Source organism: Armigeres subalbatus, chromosome 1, assembly GCF_024139115.2.
Source record: "Armigeres subalbatus isolate Guangzhou_Male chromosome 1, GZ_Asu_2, whole genome shotgun sequence".
Lineage (NCBI taxonomy): Eukaryota > Metazoa > Arthropoda > Insecta > Diptera > Culicidae > Armigeres > Armigeres subalbatus.
Window position 1 is genome coordinate 232838907 of NC_085139.1, and position 20372 is coordinate 232859278.

The window sequence follows — 20372 nt, forward strand, 5'->3', positions numbered from 1 at the left end:
GCAAAGCGGCAGCAGCAGGAGATTTTTACATCAAAGCATTGAATGGTAATCAGTTCGATTCTTTTTCCTACCATCTGGCTAGTTAGATTTAGGGACAATAGCTTATTCTAACGAAGTAGACAGAGGAAATCCTTCATCGTGAAACGAAACAAATAGATGCACATATAAACCAAACATATACATCAGAAAATAAATACATCCGTACTTTTTTATGTTTACCGACTTCAAAAACAACAATTCAAGTAAAAAATATATTGAGCGGACATGAGAATAAACAATACCGAAAGAAAAAAGAGTCGATGTTGGGACATGGTTACTTACTAATAGTGAACATATCACTCGTCCAAGTCGCAAACATACCCAGGTTAATGAATACGGTGAATATTTAACCAAGTCACCGTCAATGTAAAAATTATCGTTCATTTTTACTTTTCTCACACACTAATGTCGAATTCGTTTTTAAAAAGTTCCAACCTAGGTTGGAACCAGTTCCAACCTATCTACTGTCAAAACGTTGTTTTATTCACTCAGGTTAGAATTAGGTTTGCACTAGTTCCAACCCCAAAGCTGTCGGGTTCGCACTGTGTTGTTTCCAAGGGCCTCATACGCCTGTCACTGGCGAACAAAGCTCGTGTACTCTGCATCGAAGCTTAGAACCGGTGTTAGGGCGCAATCGTTAATGTGAACATTTTTATATTCGTTTATTTACTGCAAATAAATTCTTTTTCGAGTCCCTATAATCAAGCAGGTATCTCAAGCATACCGCATCGTAATATTGCTGCATGATTGAGTGTTTAATTTTGATAAAATATCGAAAACAAAAGTGTGCATAAAAATTGCCTCGCCATAACAAAAAGGTGGTAGAGAATTAACACTGTTGTTTACAGTTTAGAACCAAATCCAGATGTCGCACATGTTGGGGTAGGGATTCAGTGCTCCACCTTCTCCCCCTGGTTGTTTCACAATTTCGCACCGGGTTCACCAATACAACAGCACTTCAACTCTCAAAACCATATGGAAACTCAAAACCGAGGGAAAATACAAACCAGAGTAAAAACGAAACTGTTTGTGCATTTAATGAAGAATGCGCATCTAAATCCGTTTTACGGGAATTTTCTATTCCCTATGATATTTGTCTACATTCGCATTATATTTAAATTCCCTTAGGACTTTTTTCAGTAATCCCAGGAGAATTTGTTTTAAACGGAAATACATATTATGAAAATTCGATAATTCATTTGCAATTTGTTCGAAAATTCCCCCATTAATTATTTATTTAAGTAGTGCTTCAAAAAAAATCATTCGGAAATACTTCAAAGAATTCTCATAATTCTTCCAGGTATTCCTCCTTGAAGTTAGAGATGTCGCAAATTAATCGATTACTTCGATTAATCGATTCATCGTTGTGATAATCGATTAATGTTCAATCGATTATTACCCAACGATTAATCGATTCAATAATCGAGAGGAATCGTGAGTAATCGATTAGTTACTAATCGATTAATCAGAATTTTACGACATCATAAGGATGTCGAAAATTAATTGATTATTTCGATTAATCGATTCATCGTTGTGATAATCGATTAATTTTGAATCGATTACTATACAATGATTAATCGATTCAATAATCGACAAGAATCAAGAGTAATCGATTAGTAACTAATCGATTAATCGGGATTTTACGACATCTCTACTTGAAGTCTTGTTTGCATTCCATTGCGTATTCTTCCAGGAATGCATTAGAGCAATATTTTAGGCATTCCTTCATATTTTTTCAGAAATTCATCTGAAAATTCCTCTGAGAGTTCCTAAAAAAAATCTTCCAAGAATTTCTCTGCAAGTTCTTCCAGGAATTCCTTTAAAAATACCTCCATAAAATCTTCTGGAAGTCCCTGAAGAGATTATTTCTCCGGAAATCCCAACAGAAATTCCACCCGAAGTCTATCCAGGAGTTCCTCCGGTAGTCCCTTCAAGAATTCTTTCGGAAGTGAAATTTCTTCGAAAATTCGTTCCCGTTCGATTCGTTCGTTGATCAGAAAGTTCTTCCAGAAATTCCTTCGGAAGTACCGGAGTTCCGGAAGTCTCTCCAGAAATTCCATTGCGTATTCTTCCAGGAATGCATTAGAGCAATATTTTAGGCATTCCTTCATATTTTTTCAGAAATTCATCTGAAAATTCCTCTGAGAGTTCCTAAAAAAAATCTTCCAAGAATTTCTCTGCAAGTTCTTCCAGGAATTCCTTTAAAAATACCTCCATAAAATCTTCTGGAAGTCCCTGAAGAGATTATTTCTCCGGAAATCCCAACAGAAATTCCACCCGAAGTCTATCCAGGAGTTCCTCCGGTAGTCCCTTCAAGAATTCTTTCGGAAGTGAAATTTCTTCGAAAATTCGTTCCCGAATTGATCTGAAAGTTCTTCCAGAAATTCCTTCGGAAGTACCGGAGTTCCGGAAGTCTCTCCAGAAATTCCTACGGAAGTCCCTTCAACGATTTCTTCGAAAGTTTCTTCAGAATTTCCTCCGAAAGTTTCTCCGGAATTTTCTCCAGAATTCCTCCGGAAGTTTTTCCAGAAATTTCTCAGAGAGTTCCTTCAGAAATTCTTCCGAAATTCCTTCCAAGAACGGATCCCGAAGTCCCTCCAAAAATTTCTCCGGAAAATACTCTAGGAATTCCTCCCGAAGTTCCTTCAGGAATTCCTCCGGAAGTTCGTCCAGAAATTCCTTCGGAAGTTCCTCCAGAAATTTCTCCGGAAGTTCCTCCAGAAATTCCTCCGGAAGTTCCTCCAGGAATTCCTCCGAAAGTTCTTTCAGGAATTCCTCCAGAAGATCCCCCCGAAATTCCTCCGGAAATTCCTTCAGGAATTCCTTCGGATGTTCCTCCAAGAATTTCCCCGGATGTTCTTTCGGAAGCTCTTCCAGGAATTGCTCCGAAAGATGCTCCAGGAATATGTGTGGAGGTATTTCTGGAGGGACTTCCTGAGAAATTTCAGGAGGGACTTCCGAAGGAATTTCTGCAGGGACTTCTGGAGGTATTCCTGGAGGAATTTCTGGAAGAACTTGCGGAGGAATTCTTGGAGAAACCACCGGAGGACCAACAGAGGAATTTCTAGAGGAACCACCGGAGCAATTTTTGGAGGAACTTCCGGACGAATTTCTGAAGGAACTTCCGAACGAATTCCTGGAGGAGCTTCCGAACGAATTTCTGGAACTTTCGGAGGAATTCCTGGAGGAACCACCGGAGGAATTTCTGGACGAACTTTCGGAGGAATTCCTGGAGGAACTACCGGACGAATTCCTGGAGGAACTTTCGGAGGAATTTCTGGCGGAACTTCTGGAGGAATTTCTGGAGGAACTTCCGGAGGAATTTCTGGATGAACTTCCGTAGAAATTCCTGGAGGAAGTTCTAGAGGAATTCCTGGAGGAACATTTGGTGGAATTCCTGGAGGAATTTCTGGAGGAACTTCCGGAGGAATCTCTGGAGGAACTTCCGGAAGATTCTTTGGAGTTACTACTGCAGGAATTCCTGGAGGAAGTTTCAGAGGAAATTCTGGAGGAACTTCCGTATGAATTCCTGACGGTACTTCCGGAGGAATTCCTGAAGGAATTTGAGTAGGAATTCCTGAAGGAATGTTCCAAGGATTTTCTGAAGGAACTTCCTAAGGAATTTTTGAAGGAACTTCGGAACTTTCCTAACGAACTTCCGAGCTCCGAACGTAACTTCAGGAAGAGCAATTCCTGAAGAAATTTCCTAAGGAATATCTGAAAAAACTTCCGGGGAAATTCCGGAAAGAAGCTTCGAGATAAAGCCTGAATAAATCAGAGGAGGAGTTTGTTGGACAGTGGAAGTGACGGTGCATTGGTGAACAGAATAAACATTAACGACGATGGACAAGCTCTAGAGCCGCCTACACTAGAGGATGTTGAAAAAATATTAGAGAAAAACAATAAGGCTTCGGGGAAGTATCGACTGAACTTCTCAAACATGGCAGTGAGCAGCTTTATAAAGTTCTGCACCATATTATGTCGAACATATGGATAGACAAGAAATTGCCTGCTAGCTGGTTGGACAGCCTCATTTGCCCACTCTTTGAAAAGGGCACAAACTGAAGTGTGCCAATACCCGAGGAATAATTCTCCTCAATTCGGCGTACAAAACAGTGGCCGTATTCTGTACAACAGATTGAGACCGCTTGATGAGTACGTCGTCGGCCTCGGCGAATACCAGGCAGGTTTTCGTGATGGCCGATCAACGACGGATGAAATGTTTACCCTGAGACAAATCCTTGATAAATTCCGGGACTGCAACTTGCAGACACATCATCCGTTTATTGATTTCAAGGCGATGTACGATTCAGTGAAACGGAATGAGTTATGGCAAATTATGCTTGAACATGGTTTTCCGGCGAAACTGATACGGCTGATTCGTATAACGTTGGACGGATCGAAATCAAGTGTAAAGGTTGCGGATGAAATATCGACGTCATTTGTTATCTTAGATGGATTAAAGCAGGGTGATGCACTCTCGAATCTACTGTTCAATATAGCGCTCGAGGAAGCGATTATTAGAGGTGGTGTTCTAAGAAGCTGTACCATTATCACAAGATCGCATATGCTCCTGGGATTTGCGGACGCTATCGATATTATCTTGATTGATCGAGGTGCCGTGGAAAAGGGGTTTTGTGCCTTTTAAGAGGGATACAGTGAGGATTGGACTCACGATCAATACCAACAAAACGAAGTACACGGTCGCTGGCAGTCAACGTGAGTTCATTACTGGTGGTGGTAACGAAATGGTGGTAGATGGTGAAAAATTTGAAGTGATAGAAGAATTTGTGTATCTTGGAACATTAGTGACGTGCGATAATCATGTTACCCGCGAGGTGAAAAGGCGTATTGAAGCTGCAAATCGGGCTTATTACGGACTTCGTAACCAGCCTAAGTCCCGTAGGAGGAAACAGGAGAACGGTATCTGGCGGTGTTGCGGTTCGAGGTGCCAGGCAATATTGGTCCGACTCTTACAGCAGACTTGAAGACGATGATTTAGTCTAATTCAGTGGTGAAGCTGTAAGTTTGATTTATTAAAAACATAGTTTTACATACTTAAATCTACTTACAAATTCGGTGCATTATTGTGAAGGCAATTGCTTCTATCCTGACACTATCGACCGATCTATCGACACTATAGTTTCTCACTCCTCTTTATTACAGTATTTCCTTTGCTACTGATTAGGGATGCCGAAAATAAATCTTGTCATTCAAATTTAGAATACGACTCATTTGTTACAGGCGGTGTCGCATGACTCACGAGTTGTACCAGGTGTATAAAGGGCTGGACATTGTTAAGCTTATACAACACGGCAGACTACGGTGGGCTGTGTCGCGACCGCACATCTCACGATGCGCTAAGCCATAATGGCCATCCGTTGCTCGACACTTCAGCTAGCAGAGGGCGGTGCCATCCGCTTACTCGCTGCTGAAGTGGAGATGATGCTCCTGCTCCTACCTTTCTCGACGCTCCAGAAGACAGAGGGCGGTGCCACCCGCTTGCTCATCTTCTGGAGCGGAGCTGTTGTTGTTACTGCTGCCACGATGTGCCTGTCCATAAAGGCTATCCGCTGCTCGACACTTCAGCTAGCAGAGGGCGGTGCCACCCGCTTACTCGCTGCTGAAGTGGAGATGGTGCTCTTTTTCTCCTCGGTGCTCCTAATGAATTTGTCCTAAATGTCTATCAATTTGTTTTACATACCTCCTCGTTAACACTACAGGCTGGACACGTTGTTCGTATGCCGGAAGAACGTCAAGCGAAGATAATATTTAGTGGAGAACCCGAAAGAAGCCACAGGCTTCGTGGAAGGCCGCGTACACGATGGCTTTTTGCAGTTGAAGAGGACCTGAGGACGCTCAACATTCAGGGCGACTGGAAGCGATTGGCCTAGGATCGAGTCCAGAAGGATACTTTATTCGGCGTAGGTTCATCGAAGAGTTGTAGCCCATCAAGTATCCTCTATTGATACAGCTGTCCCAGGGAATTTCTTTCATCGACATTGTGCTACAAACTTTTCTAAAATAAATATCTTTTTTTTATTGACATCGATAGGAATCGGTAGAAGATCTGAAGCATTGAAGACAATTATTATTGTATCACTTTGTGCCCACTACTTGTCTACTACCAATTAATTGAACACTTCTACTAATTATAAAACTTCAATTGGAGAATAACTCGTATGACTTCACCGTTCGAACATCAAAAATACATAATCTGCTGTTGTTGTTGTTGACCTGCGTTCGGCTGCGGTAGCTTGATGGTAATACTTTTGTACTTGCAATCGCACGACTCCGACAGGGTGCTGATGGAGCATTCCGATAGACTTTCCTCGCTGATCATCGTCTTGGCGAACTTGTTGCTGGCTCCGTACGCCTTCCCCAGACCCCCCGGCGCTCCCCCATTCAAACCAGAATGAATTGTGTAGACTGAACCGTTGGGCTGATGTGATTCGTCCGCTGGATGATGATCGTTGGTCATAATCAGGTCGTACTTGTGACGAACCGCGTCCATCTGGGCGCAGTGGTAGCACGAGCTTTCCGACAGATCGCTCGGGTCGCTGATGGAGGCTTTGCGGGAGTAATCAAACGTGACCGTGCGTCGGTCGATTGGGGCAGGATTATTGCTATCGCTAGTGGTGTTATCGTTTCTCATGCGCAGAAGGTCGACCTCTGGCACGAGGAGATGCTGATCGAGATTCGATGCTTTCTTAATGGATGACTTCATTGGGGAGAGGCTGTAGCGAACCTGTTTCAGAGTGGAGCAAAGGGTGGTTCGCTGGCGGGGTTGTGTGGTTTTGGGTGATAGTTTCTCCGGTTCGAAGAAGTGTAGTTCTAGAAGTTTGTTGAGAAGTTCTAGTGAAGTTTGGCACGAAGAGGATCGTATAATCGGTTTCGGTGCGTCGAAACTGTAGTCACCAAAATCATCTGGAGGTCCTGGTCCACTGGAGTAGGAAGAGGAAGTTTTGTGGGAAATGGCGGAGGCTACTCGGGAACCAATGTGGCATCGGATGGTTTTGGAGGTGGTGAAAAGGGCACGAATGTTCTTCTCCGGTCGGATGAGTATGATGTAGAGTTTAGGAAAGAACAGGAAGACTAGAGTGACCATAGCCGAGAGTGAAATGCAAATGCACATGGTGATGATCTTCGATTCTGAACCGAAGTAGATGGGGACGAAAGCTACCCAGATGACGCAAGTTGTGTACATGGCAAATCCGATGAATTTGGCTTCGTTAAAGTTCTCCGGTACGTTTCGAGTCTTCCAAGCGTACAAGGTGCAAAGTATTATCAGTAAGAAAATGAAGGCCAATGGTACCATGATTCCGATGCGGGTAGTGTTGCAAGCGAGAACCGTTCGCTGCCTGTTAGGATACTGATGTTCTGTACTTGGTGGCTCTAAAACTAGCATGAACACGGCAATGGCGATTTCCACAGATATCAACATTCCGGTTATGACTAATTGAGCAGCTGCTGACATGAACCTTGGTTTCTTGGTCGGAAAGCGTTTCTTGGACCCGGCTAGAATTCTCGCGATTCGGTTAGTCTTAACTAAAAGTGAAGCATAAATCATCGAAAACGAAATTCCTGGAAGAGCTCGGCTTATCAAACAAGAAATCGCCGTTGGTTTGGAAAGGATGGCAAAGATAGATCCGTGTGAAATGATCATCCCCGCCAGAATAAGGTAGCACAACTCTCTGGTCGAAGACTTCACAACTGGTGTATCGTTGTGCCGAACAAACACCACGAAAACCAATCCGGTCGTCAGAAAACCCATCACAGCGAAGGACATTGCTACAATCGCCTCGGTGTCACCCCACTGCATATGTTCGATTGGTATCAGAAGACATTCTGTAAAAAGATTTATATAAGTCGATCGTTAATGTTTGTATCATTCAACATGGTTTACCAGTTTTTGCCCGATTCGGCCAGTGTCCTGCATCGCAATTCCGGCAGTGAGTCTCGTTGTATAGAATCTGATGTCTCTCGCACGGTACGCATACCCAGCAGCACTGCTTCTCCTGCCCACCGGTTTGTAAATTCTATATCGTAAAAAAAGCAAACAAACAAAAAGAGCTAGTTATTCTGATGTGATCATTAATGCATACTTTCATCCGTCTCATCTAAAGGAAGAAGTGCATCAACCTCATGCTACTGTTTATACTAGATACTGGATATAGTGGCTCTAGTCCCTGCTATATATTACCTGCGACACTGCTCATCGCGTCCATGTCTCATTAATTATGAGTGAAACATGGTCGGTGATGAGTGGGAAAGGAAGAAAAATCCACCTACCCAAGAAAAGCGATTTCGAACAATGGGAGATTTTCATATAGGGAAGGCTCAAAACTTGTTTCAGGACTTCTCCGTTCATTCCCGGTGAAGAAGTCTCGCTTAACTTTTCAAAAGGACCTAAATAACACTTTTTTCATGAATTAATTTAAGTACTGCAATCAAAAGCCTTCATGTTGTTCTGTTGATTGCGCTATTCAAATTAATTCATGAAAAAAATGTTACTAAGGTCCTTTTGAAAAGTTAAGCAAGAAGTCTTGATGCGCATAAATTTGCTTGCTACTCCCATGTAATAAGGCCGGAACAAATATGAATTCCTTCTTTTGTCATGTTGGTCTTTGCATAACGAAGGGGATGGTAAGTAAGTCAATTTTCTTAAACAATTTTTTGAAAAAAAAGCTCAATATTTTGGTTCAATCAAAGGTAATTGCCTATTTCCGGGGATTAAACCACCCGACTTGGACGTTAATTTACAATGTTATGAAAACTCATATGTGAATATGTACGTTATGTGGAAGATATTGATTTGGAAAATGTATTGGAGGTAACCACTTTCCCTTCGATGGGACTCGAACCCATGACCCTACAGTACGCTAGACTGGTGCTTTAACCAACTAAGCTACGAAGCAATGCATTTTCCAAATCAATATCTTCCACATAACGTACTTATCCACATATGAGCTCAATATTTTATTTATTTTCCAATCAATTTTTGAATCCCAAGTGCAGCAACTGGTGTCCATTCGGATGCCGGAAGGTGGGAACATGACTGAGCACCTCAAGCAGATGACGGTGTTACGACTCCGCTTGACTGCCTTGGGAGAGGATGTCAAAGATCACTGGTTGTGGCTTTGATGTTGTCAAGTCTTGCTGCGTCGTATGATGGCCTGATCATGGCTCTTGAGAGTCGGCCAGATGACGATCTCACAGTCGATTTCGTCAAAGGGAAGATGAAGGCCGTCGTCGAATGGAGAAGAATCCCGAAGAAGAAAAAGTGTTCGTTACGGTACCGGCTTGGCATAGTAAGCCATCAAGTGCGAGGCCGAGGGCAGTGAAAGATAAAGTGTGCCACTATTGTAAGAAGGAAGGTCATTTCCGTCGTGATTGTCGCAAGCTTGCATCGGATCGCCGTGAAAAAGAAAAGGCCAATGTGGCTGCCGAACGCGGTAAGCAGTTCGAAATGTGTTTGACTGCTGGAAAGCCAGGTGAATCAGGTGTTTGGTACCTTGACTCAGGTGCCACCTCACACATGACGGATGACGTGTCTTTTCTGGAAGAGCTTGACAGATCCCAGGGGGATCTATTTGCTTGGCGGATGGGAAAACCATCAAATCGACCGGTGCTGGTTCTGGGAAGATTTCTTGTGTGAATGGTAATGGTGCGCTAGTAAAAGTGAATCTCGGGAACGTTTTTCATGCTCCATCGCTTGCTAGCAACTTGCTCTCTGTTGGTAAGATTGCTGATTTGGGTCACCTGTGGCATCGTCGTTTGGGGCACCGCGATTCGCGAGCTGTGTCGAAAATAGTGCGTGAAAAGCTTGGTCACGGTTTGGAAATCACTGCTTGTAACGTGAAATCAGTGTGCGGACCGTGTTGCGAGGGTAAGATGAGTCGAGACTCGTTTCCGAAGGCATCGAAGAGCCGAACAAGTGAAGTTGGTGAACTCGTGCATAGCGATTTGGGCGGTCCGATAGAGGTTCAAACACCGCGAGGGAATCGCTACTACATAGTGTTGGTAGACAGTCGTGTTGCAATGGAATGGAATTTTTCAGGAAATGTCGACCCCATATTCGCCGCAACAGAATGGTGTGGAATCGGGCTTGATAAATAAATTTTGGGGTGAGGCGATCAATACTGCAAACTATTTGCAAAATCGGTGTCCGTCGTCGTCAATAGTTTGTACGCCGTATGAGTTGTGGTTTAAGAAGAAGCCATCATACAGTCACTACAGATTTTCGGTAGTGAGGCGTATGTACATGTTCCGAAAGAGAATCGGAAGGCACTTGATGTGAAATCCATGAAGCAAGTGTTCGTTGGCTATGCGGAAGGGCGAAAAGCATATCGTTTTTTGAATGTGCAGACAGGCCATATCACCATCAGTAGAGAGGCCAAGTTTCTTGAACTGTGCAGTGTAAAGAAAGCCGTTCGTGCCGAGCCTGTAGCTTCAGGAGGAATTTTTGATATGCCTTTTTTACTGCCATAGAGTGAACAGACCCTGGAAGAAGAAATAGATGAGTTGTCGGAAGAAAATAGTGTAATGTCTGAAGAAGATTTGGATGATACGTTTTATGGTAATGCTTCGGATGGTGAAAACTTGTTTTCCGGATTTCCACTGGATGAAATCATTCGGCGCTCTCGTCGTTCAACGAAAGGTGTTCCACCTAACAGGCTGATTGAGGAAATCATGGCAGCTGAAACTGTTTTGGAAGATGAAGTGGAGCCTAAGAATCTGAAGGAAGCATTGACTTGTAGGCGGAAGCAAGAGTGGATAGCTGCGATGGAAGACGAACTGAAATCGCACTCCGAAAACGGAACGTGGGAACTAGTAAACCTACCTGCTGGACGAAAGCCTGTTGATTGCCGCTGGGTCTTCAAGTTGAAACGTAACGCGTAATGGTCAGGTAACGAAACACAAAGGTAGCCTTTGGTAGCGCAAGGTTTCTCTCAGAAGTTCGGAGAGGACTACGACGAGGTATTTGCTCCGGTTACCACACACAACGGTTCGGCTTCTCTTGGCGCTGGCTTGCTAAATGGGAATGGTGTTGAAGCATTTTGACGTTAAAACCGCCTACTTACATGGCCAACTTGATAAGGAGTTGTACATGGTGCAGCCGCCCGGACATGTGATCGAAGACAAACAAAACTTGGTGTGTCGCTTGAGGAGGAGTATTTACGGGCTAAAACAGTCTGCAAGATGCTGGAACAAGCGACTGGATGATGTTTTGGAAAGTTTGGGACTTAGGCAGAGCAAAGCGGATAACTTTTTGTACACGAAGAAAGTTAATGGGAAATATGTGCATGTTGATGACATTCTTGTCGGTTGTGTGGACGAAAAGCAAATTGACATGGTGTATGAACCACTTAAGAAGCATTTCGATATGACTGATCTCGGTGACTTAAGTTATTTTCTCGGCATGGAAATTCGCAAAGAAGCATGCGGGTATAATGTATCGGTAGAAGGATATATTGATCGAGTGGTTGAAAAGTTAGGACTTCGCGATGCCAAAGGATCGAAAACTCCCATGGAAACGGGATACGTGAAAGAGGAAGACAAAAGTAGTGCTTTGTTGGATCAAAATAAGTTTCGCAGTATAGTTGGTACACTGTTGTATGTAGCGGTATGTGCCCGGCCGGATGTAGCTGTGAGTGCATCGATACTTGGACGAAAGGTGAGTGCGCCTACCGAGGCGGATTCGCGACTACGAAGGTAAATTCTTCACGCACAGTCTGACAGTTCCTTATGGGATTTTACTGTAGAGGGACAAGAAAGGGTGATCGGCGGCCATGTTTCACGCACAGTCTGACAGATAGCAATGAGTTTTAGCCATAAGAGTGAGTAGAGGCATTACCTTCGTATTCGCGAATTGGGTAGCAGCGAAGCGAGTCGTTCGTTACCTAAAAGCAACAAAGGATTGGCGGTTGCAGTATAACAAAGTTGGTAATGATCTGGTCGGATATTCTGATGCAGATTGGGCTGGTGATATTCATTCCAGGAAATCAACCACCAGTTTTGTGTACCTGTATGCTGGCGGTGCAATATCGTGGTGTTTTCTTTTATTCTCTTCCTAAGCAATGGAGGGGGAATCTGCTCAACAGACATCCTGGGTTGCCCAGGAAGTGCGGGGTTAGGGGCCACCTCCAACAGCAAACGAGGGAGGCAGGACTGCATCCCCGACCCGCTAAACCGTTTCCATTGCCGCCAAGCCCATCGTCCCTTCGGTACAACCAGAAAGTAATGCTTCAAAGGGGAGCCAGTGCATAACGCACCCTCGAGGTTAGCTGCGTGTCCTTGCAGCATCGAACATCATGACTCCCTCTTGTAGAAGAATACCATGGTATCGTGCCAGCGCATTGCCGGCTTTCCAGGTGGCCTTACCACGCCCTATGTCCTCGGAAGGTGGGAAGGGTCGACTTCGCGCCTGCTTCCCTAATGATATCGTGGTGTAGCAGAAAGCAGTCGAGTGTCACACTGTCTTCGATGGAGTCGGAGTATGTGGCACTAAGTGAAGCAAGCCAGGAATTGGTATGGCTACAGAAGCTACTCAATGATTTTGGTGAAGCAAACGAGGGACCTGCAACAGTGATGGAGAACAACCAGAGGTGTATAACATTTGCCAGGTCTGAACGTGTGAGTCGAAGTTCGAAGCATATTGAGACGCGGGAGAATTATGTTCGAGAGTTGTGCCAAGATGGAGTGCTTAAGTTAAAGTATTGCCCGACTGAAGATATGGCTGCAGATATTTTGACTAAGCCTCTTGGTACAGTTAAGCAGAGGAAGTTCTCAGAGATGATGGGATTGTCTACAAGTTGTGGCAGCAAAGGTTGAGGAGGAGTGTTGGAGTTGCAACAGTTGTGCCACCCCTTCATATATGTGGTTTGCGTGTGCATCCCTGCAAGCACATCAGCAGTGGCAACACAGGACACGTCAGCAGGAAAGTGTTCGCGCCTTTGCGCAAGAAGATAACATTTTCAAATTCAAGTGTGCTCTCGCTGTGTAAACACTGTTTTTCATATTAGTAAATATATTCCAAGTTTCGTTAATTAAACTACTGTTGCATTTTAATTCCTTTGGAACAGAAATCCCAATATATTCCTGTTCCAATTGTTGAGCCATCTGTATAGAATTTTATGGAACTGTCTCGAACAGTGAGTCCTCCAACTTCCCAATCCATACGTGATGCCTCACATATGCTATAAGGAATGTCATGGTTCTCCACATGTTTCATCCAGTCTCCATTCATATTCACCACTCGTAAATTTTGTGAGATACTCATGTGGCCAAGTGGCGTAGCCATGGGGGTGGTTTTGGACATAACCCCCTCCCCCCCAGACACAAAATTTTTAGAAGGATTTTTTTTTGATCTTCTCAAATAAAAAAAATGTTCAGAAAAAAGATGAATGGGTGCCTCGTATCGTTTCCCTCATAGCAATGGACACTAACCTTTGCAGTTTTAAATGGGTAAATTTTAGAGTTCTGCATTCTCTCAGAAATGACAATGTCGAATTTCCCCCTCACTATGATGACAACATCGTCAGCAAAGTCTAACCTCGAAACCTTTTTCCTCTAAGCTTTATATATTTAAATTTTATTTCATTTTATTGCATTGTGGTTTGGCGTATTCAATGTTATATTGCCGATTTCACCAATTTGAAGAGTTATGAGTAGATTGTGATTTGCCCGCTTCTTTTTCTCACACTCACTCTCATTTCGGGTTGGTCGATTTTTGTTACTGAAAATTACCCAATTATAACCCATTACTCGTTAGTCACATGTAAGCGTGTACACTAAATCGATTCCCACCATGAAATTGATGTCAATATTTGTTTTCAAATTGAGCACTCACACATAAATATTATACACGGAAAATCATACTTTTTTGAGTGTATTGAGTGTGAGAAAAAGATGACTGTGAGAAAAAAAATCTCGCAGAACTCTTATAAAGTGCAAAAAGCGCAATATAATCATTCCTATTTTGTTTGTAAAACAAAACGAATGAGTTTTAAAATAGATAGTGTAAGACCAGAGTATAGGCACAAAACAGATAGACATCATAGAACAAACTGCAAATCTCAAAGTAGGCTCTTTGTGTATCAACAATCGACGAACGGCACTCCCGTATATCCAGGGTGACAGAAAGAGAAAGCGAAACATGCAATGTTGCTCTGTCTAATGTGCGTTGTTCAGTGAAGCTTGACTTCCACCGCTAGGTTCGCTAGCGTTCCAAAATTATTGAAGGGCCACATTCCACGGCAAAGATGCCTATATGTTATGTGGTATAGGGCTAACCGTTATTTTGTAAAACATTTAAAGATACTGGCGATGATATAATGATTCATATTAAATCAGAACGAAAACATCCCGGGACTTTGAAGCGTAAACAATTACGGGGAAACCCATCATTCTCGGGCCATACTACCAATTGTTTATTTATTTATTATACCAGACTAAGGCCGAAGTGGCCTGTGCTGCACATAAAAGTCTTCTCCATTCAGCTCGGTCCATGGCTGCACTTCGCCAACCACGCAGTCTGCGGTGGGTCCGCAAATCGTCCTGCGCCTGATCAATCCACCTTGCCCGCTGTGCACCTCGCCTTCTTGTTCCCGTCGGATCGTTGTCGAGAACCATTTTCACCGGATTACTGTCCGACATTCTGGCTACGTGCCCGGCCCACCGCAGTCTTCCGATTTTCGCGGTGTGAACGATGGATGGTTCTTCCAACAGCTGATTCAACTCGTGGTTCATTCGCCTCCTCCACGTACCGTCCGCCATCTGCACCCCACCATAGATGGTACGCAGCACTTTCCTTTCGAAAACTCCAAGTGCGCGTTGGTCCTCCATGAGCATCGTCCAGGTCTCGTGTCCGTAGAGGACTACCGGTCTAATGAGCGTTTTGTAGATTGTCAGCTTGGTACGGCGGCGAACTCTATTCGATCGGAGCGTCTTGCGGAGTCCAAAGTATGTACGATTTCCAGCCTCTATGCGTCTCCGAATTTCTCTGCTGGTGTCATTTTCGGCAGTCATCAGTGAGCCCAAGTACACAAATTCTTCTACCACCTCGATTTCGTCACCACCGATGCAAACTCGCGGTGGGTGGCTCACATTTTCTTCTCTTGAACCTCTTCCTATCATTATTATTGAAAATTGTACCACTCGTGTTAATCCCTGCTCTTCGTATTACCCCTTCCAAAGCGATGTTGAATAGCAGACACGATAGACCATCACCTTGCCGTAACCCTCTGCGGGTTTCGAAGGGACTCGAGAATGCCCCTGAAACTCGAACTACGCACATCACCCGATCCATCGTCGCCTTGATCAACCGTGTCAGTTTATCCGGAAAACCGTGTTCGTGCATTAGCTGCCATAGCTGGTCCCGATCGATTGTAGCATATGCTGCTTGGAAGTCGATGAATAGATGATGTGTGGGCACGTTGTATTCGCGGCATTTCTGCAGTACTTGGCGAATGGCGAACACCTGGTCCGTGGTGGAGCGTTCGCCCATAAAACCCGCCTGGTACTGCCCCACGAACTCCCTTGCAGTTGGTGCTAGTCGACGGCATAAAATTTGTGAGAGTACCTTGTAGGCGGCGTTCAGCAATGTGATTGCGCGGTAGTTGCTACAATCTAGCTTTTCGCCCTTTTTGTAGATGGGACACACGACACCTTCCATCCACTCCTGCGGCAAAACTTCCTCCTCCCAAATCTTGGTAATGACCCAGTGCAGCGCTCTAGCCAGTGCCTCACCACCGTGTTTAAATAGCTCTACTGGTAGTTGGTCAACCCCAGAGGCTTTGTTGTTCTTCAGCCGGCCAATCTCTCCCTGGATTTTCTGGAGATCCGGAGCCGGTAGAATTATGTCTTGCGCGCGTTCCCCCAGGTCCATCACCATACCGCCATCTTCGTCTGCCACATCGCCATTCAGGTGCTCTTCGTAGTGCTGCCGCCACCTTTGGATCACCTCACGCTCGTTTGTAAGAAGGTTTCCGTTTATGTCCTTACACATATCAGGCTGTGGCACGTGGCCCTTACGTGAACGGTTCAACTTCTCATAGAACTTTCGTGTGTTATTAGCGCGGTACAGTTGCTCCGTCTCTTCACGGTCTCGATCTTCCTGCTGGCGCTTTTTCCTCCGGAAAATCGAGTTTTGTCTGTTCCGCGCCTGTTTATATCGTGCCTCGTTCGCCCTCGTGCGGTGTTGCAGCAATCTCGCCCATGCTGCATTCTTCTCTTCTACTAACTGCTCACATTCGCCGTCATACCAGTCGTTTCTCTGGTCCGGGGGCACCGTGCCAAGTGCAGCGGTTGCGGTGCTACCAATGGCGGATCGAATATCTCTCCAGCCATCTTCAAGAGACGCTGCGCCTAGCTGCTCTTCCGTTGGGAGTGCCACTTCCAGCTGCTGCGCGTATTCTTGGGCTAGTCTACCGTCTTGTAGCCGCCCAATATTAAGCCTCGGCGTCCGACTTCGACGCGTGTTGTACACCGTCGAGAGTTTTGAGCGCAGGCATACTGCAACGAGGTAGTGGTCGGATTCATTATTTGCACTGCGGTAAGTGCGGACGTTCGTGATGTCGGAGAAGAATTTACCGTCGATTAGAACGTGGTCGATTTTAAACGGTTGTGGAGCACTATGTAGTATATTGATTTTGATTAAAAAGCAAAAACCAAGTTTTTTACTAAATTCAAATCTATCGCGGAATGCAAAGTGGAATTAGGAAAATATGAAGCTTCAAAATTTTGGAGCTGCCATTCTCGCGCACAGATTACTTCGATCTCCTGCTCAATCAAAACGATACTCAATGTAGAAAAAGTAGAATTAAAGAATTATTCAACAATTTTTGCTACAAGATAGATGGTAATGTACAGAAAATCGCCTTGGGAAGCGACTAATTGTTTCATATTACGATGCTACTTCAAGACCTAGAGACAAAAACCGCGACTGTTTTACGTGGATTTTTCAACAAGGTTTTTTACGCTGTTTTTTAGAAAGGTCCGAGAACAAACGGAAACCGCGAAAAATCTATTTTCGCGAAGTCGTTTTTTATGCGGTTTTTGGGATATACTCGGATTATTATGCGGTTTTTGTTATTTAAACGTTTTGTTCTACACGGAACGTACCCCGTATAAAACCGACTTCAGGGTACTCCACACACTCCAGTTACTTGTTAAAAATTCCGCTTATTTTGACAGAAACGATGCGTTCTAAAAGTGCATGATTCATCAAGCACTAATTATTCAACTTCACTGCGTGAGACTAGAGGAATATATAAGTATAAAATTATTGCCCCCGTCTACAGTCTCAGTGTATAAAATTAAAGATTTTATTTTTATTCATTTGTCGTAGCGATCCACTACCAGAAATTCGTATAACGTTAAACAATCTTTTATGAAGTTTTCTACACACTTAATTCTATTCACCGGGCTCGGTAAATAGATTACCGATTTCTCAACAGCTGAGCTCTCGGTAGTGACCTCGGTAACCGAATTCAATTACCGAGCTCTCGGTTCAACATTTATGGTAGCGAACTGTCAAAAAAATACCGAGCAGTCGGTAAAAAATACTGGTGAATCTGTAAAAAAAATTACCGATTTCAGTAATTTATAGTACTGACTAAAAGGTAATTTAATTTCAATTTTTCTTATTGATAATGAGAAAAAACACATGCAGTCTGAGGCTTTTATATTTATTATTGTTTTTTAGAGTCAGAAAACTTTGTACAAAATATGTTTGCTGCTGTCTCATTGCTGTAGCACTAGCGCAATTCCATTATCGCCCAGGAAGCTATCACCAAGATGGACGCAGGGAACCTCATTCGTTTTATTATATCTAGAAAATAAGAACGTTTTTTATCGAGAAAATCCTTTACGGAAACAGTTATTTTATTGAGTTTACATACCTGATGTCTTATTATAGATCGAGTTCCATAAAATCGGCACAACGCATGTTGGAGATAGCAGTAGGGACTGTGCCAGCTGATGATACATTTTAAACATATTTGTCCTGGAAATCCATCATATAAATCTTTAGCAAACTAGCGCATAAAATACATGATGGTAAACGTGTTTGAACTTTACCTACCTGAATATCCAATAAAGCAAAATTTCCACCGGTAGCATTAATCTCGACTGAAACAAACTCGTTCTGACTCGCAAATAAATATGGCGTCGAAACATGCGGTACCTGGTCGAGAACTGATAACTCGGTACTTGTTTTACCAGGTGTTCAGTAAAGTGAATTTATTTTTACTGAGTGATCGGTTAATGTTTTGACAAGTGCAGGACATTTACTTAGAACAGAGTTGATCGGTAATTCAATCTACCGAAACTCTGTATTTTATTTTTTACAACTGAAACATCGGTGAAAATGATTACAGAGATCAGTTAAATCTTTGAAATCAACTGAGCTCTCGGTTCAATTCTTCTTTTACCGAATAAAATCAGTAAAAAATATTACCGAGCTGAAATTCTCGATTTAAGTGTGTAGATCTACAAATCAGACCTACCAGACAGTATTGTAACTAAAATAACAACCGATGATATCGAGGATGCTATGTCACCAAAATCATGGGTAGGACAATCCCTTGATTGTCCCACCCAGGAAATTGTGTGCGTAGGACATGTCCTACCCACTCCCGGCGCCACTGCAAGTACGTATATTTAATCGGACATGGTACTATTGTGATTCATACAGCGTCAGAATAATTGTTATACTCAAAAATTAGAATTTTTGAAGTTTATATGTAGTAGTAAAAAACAGTTTAACGTCCTAGAGGTGAGCCAGCCCAGGGCTGCAAACCTCTATAATAAAGAAATAAAAAAAAAAAAAAAAGTTTAACGTGTATGTATGTGATGAACTTATTAGCCAATAAAAAATCACAAAAATAAAGACAAAAAAAAAAAGTTTAACGTGTATAATGAAGTAAAGTAGAAAAGGAATGACCACAATATAAACCCCACAGATGTTTCCTGAAAAGTTGTTTCTGTCCACTTGATCACCTATGGTGCAGCAGGCCAGGTGTTGCAGATTAACAGCGGCCAAATTAAATAGACTCCAAAGGTTCTGTGAGAGTGGGAGTATTTTTGCAACCCAGTCGCCCATAGAACACAGAATAGTTTCACACGGGTGCTGTTTAAGGCTACTTTTTCACGCGCCCATCCCGGCTCGACGGGGAAAGTTATGGAGAGCGCTTAAAGTTGTCGCTGTGCCAGCAAAGATGTCGCGAAGGGCTGAGCCCGTCGGCTACCTGAGTGAGATATAGTGCTCTTGAAATAGTTAGAGTGTGGATTGTGGAATGAAAACTCCCTCAACAAGAAATCTTTGGTGAAGTGTGTATCTGAATTTTTCATCAATTTATTTTATTAATAACTAGCTATAGGTGAAAAGTCAAGTAAAATCTTTTGCGTAGTTAGAGTATAGTCCCTTGGCGTGGAAGTTGGAAGATGAAATTGTCTGAACTATGTATGTATAAAGTATTTTTTTTGATTTTTTGAGAATGTTGCGACTATTAAACATAGGCGAAAAATCTAGAAATTGATAATATTTTTAATAATTATTATCTTTAAAGTAATACATAATAATGATTATGTTTAATATTGTGAAATTGTCAAAAATCTACTTGAGCGGTTAATTCATCAAAACGCGCCAGGTAAAGCGCCATCAAAGAAAATGCTCCAACATGCCACTTGAAAATTTTTTGCAAATTGTGTCGCCACGTGGTATGAAGGATGAGGAGATGAATTCTTTAATAACACGTACTATTTGTACTGCGGATAGTTTCAAAGTACAATATCCTCAACTTTCAAAAGTCAAAAGGCAAACAAATAATTTGTCGAAATTTTCTGCAGGACGATTATTCTGCTCCATTTAACAATGGCACGAGCCACACGACACACCTCACGCCAACGTAAAATGGGTTCTTCAGAAGTACACGTTTACAGAAAAGCGCGGATGTGGCAATCTCCCATCAATGCCCTCACATGCCATCCTGTCACGCCACGTCACGTCGGAATCCTCCTGTCGTCTATGGGCAGGGCATTCGGGTGTGAAAAGTGAAACGAAGTGTCGACTAGCTGTTGGATTTATTGTAGGACAAACGGAAAGGTGTGCAGACAAAGCTGACTAACGTGTGCAACCGCGTGTCTCCCACGGCCCCTCACTGAACTACATTTTTTCCCTCTCCCTCACGGCTGTGGGGGAGGTACGTACGTACGGAAAGTCGGCTTTAAATATGCAAATGATTTAATTATCTCCTTTTTTGTTACGCGTAGGAAGAAAGGGATTCCGGTTCGCTTTTGTCTGTCGTGGCGCGGCACGGATCTATCTCCTA

The 20372-nt window shown here is 43.2% G+C and overlaps 1 protein-coding gene and 1 long non-coding RNA gene across 3 annotated transcripts in view; both read right to left on the reverse strand.

The window, feature by feature from the left end:
- Positions 1-6097: 6097 nt before the first annotated feature.
- The window catches only part of LOC134205863 (metabotropic glutamate receptor 1-like), a 143209-nt gene continuing 128934 nt past the window's right edge, over positions 6098-20372 (reverse strand). For both annotated transcript variants that reach the window (XM_062681521.1, XM_062681522.1), the window contains 2 exons: positions 7946-8078; positions 6098-7887 (listed from right to left, as the gene is read on the reverse strand). In XM_062681521.1, the coding sequence (XP_062537505.1) occupies positions 6242-7887; positions 7946-8078 (1779 nt within the window). In that variant the 3' untranslated portion in view covers positions 6098-6241. The remainder of the gene's footprint in view (positions 7888-7945; positions 8079-20372) is intronic.
- Positions 17721-18405, reverse strand: LOC134205868 (uncharacterized). Its single transcript, XR_009978220.1, has 3 exons — positions 18125-18405; positions 17943-18046; positions 17721-17872 (listed from the first exon to the last, which is right to left on the reverse strand). It is a non-coding gene; the product is annotated as an uncharacterized LOC134205868 (long non-coding RNA).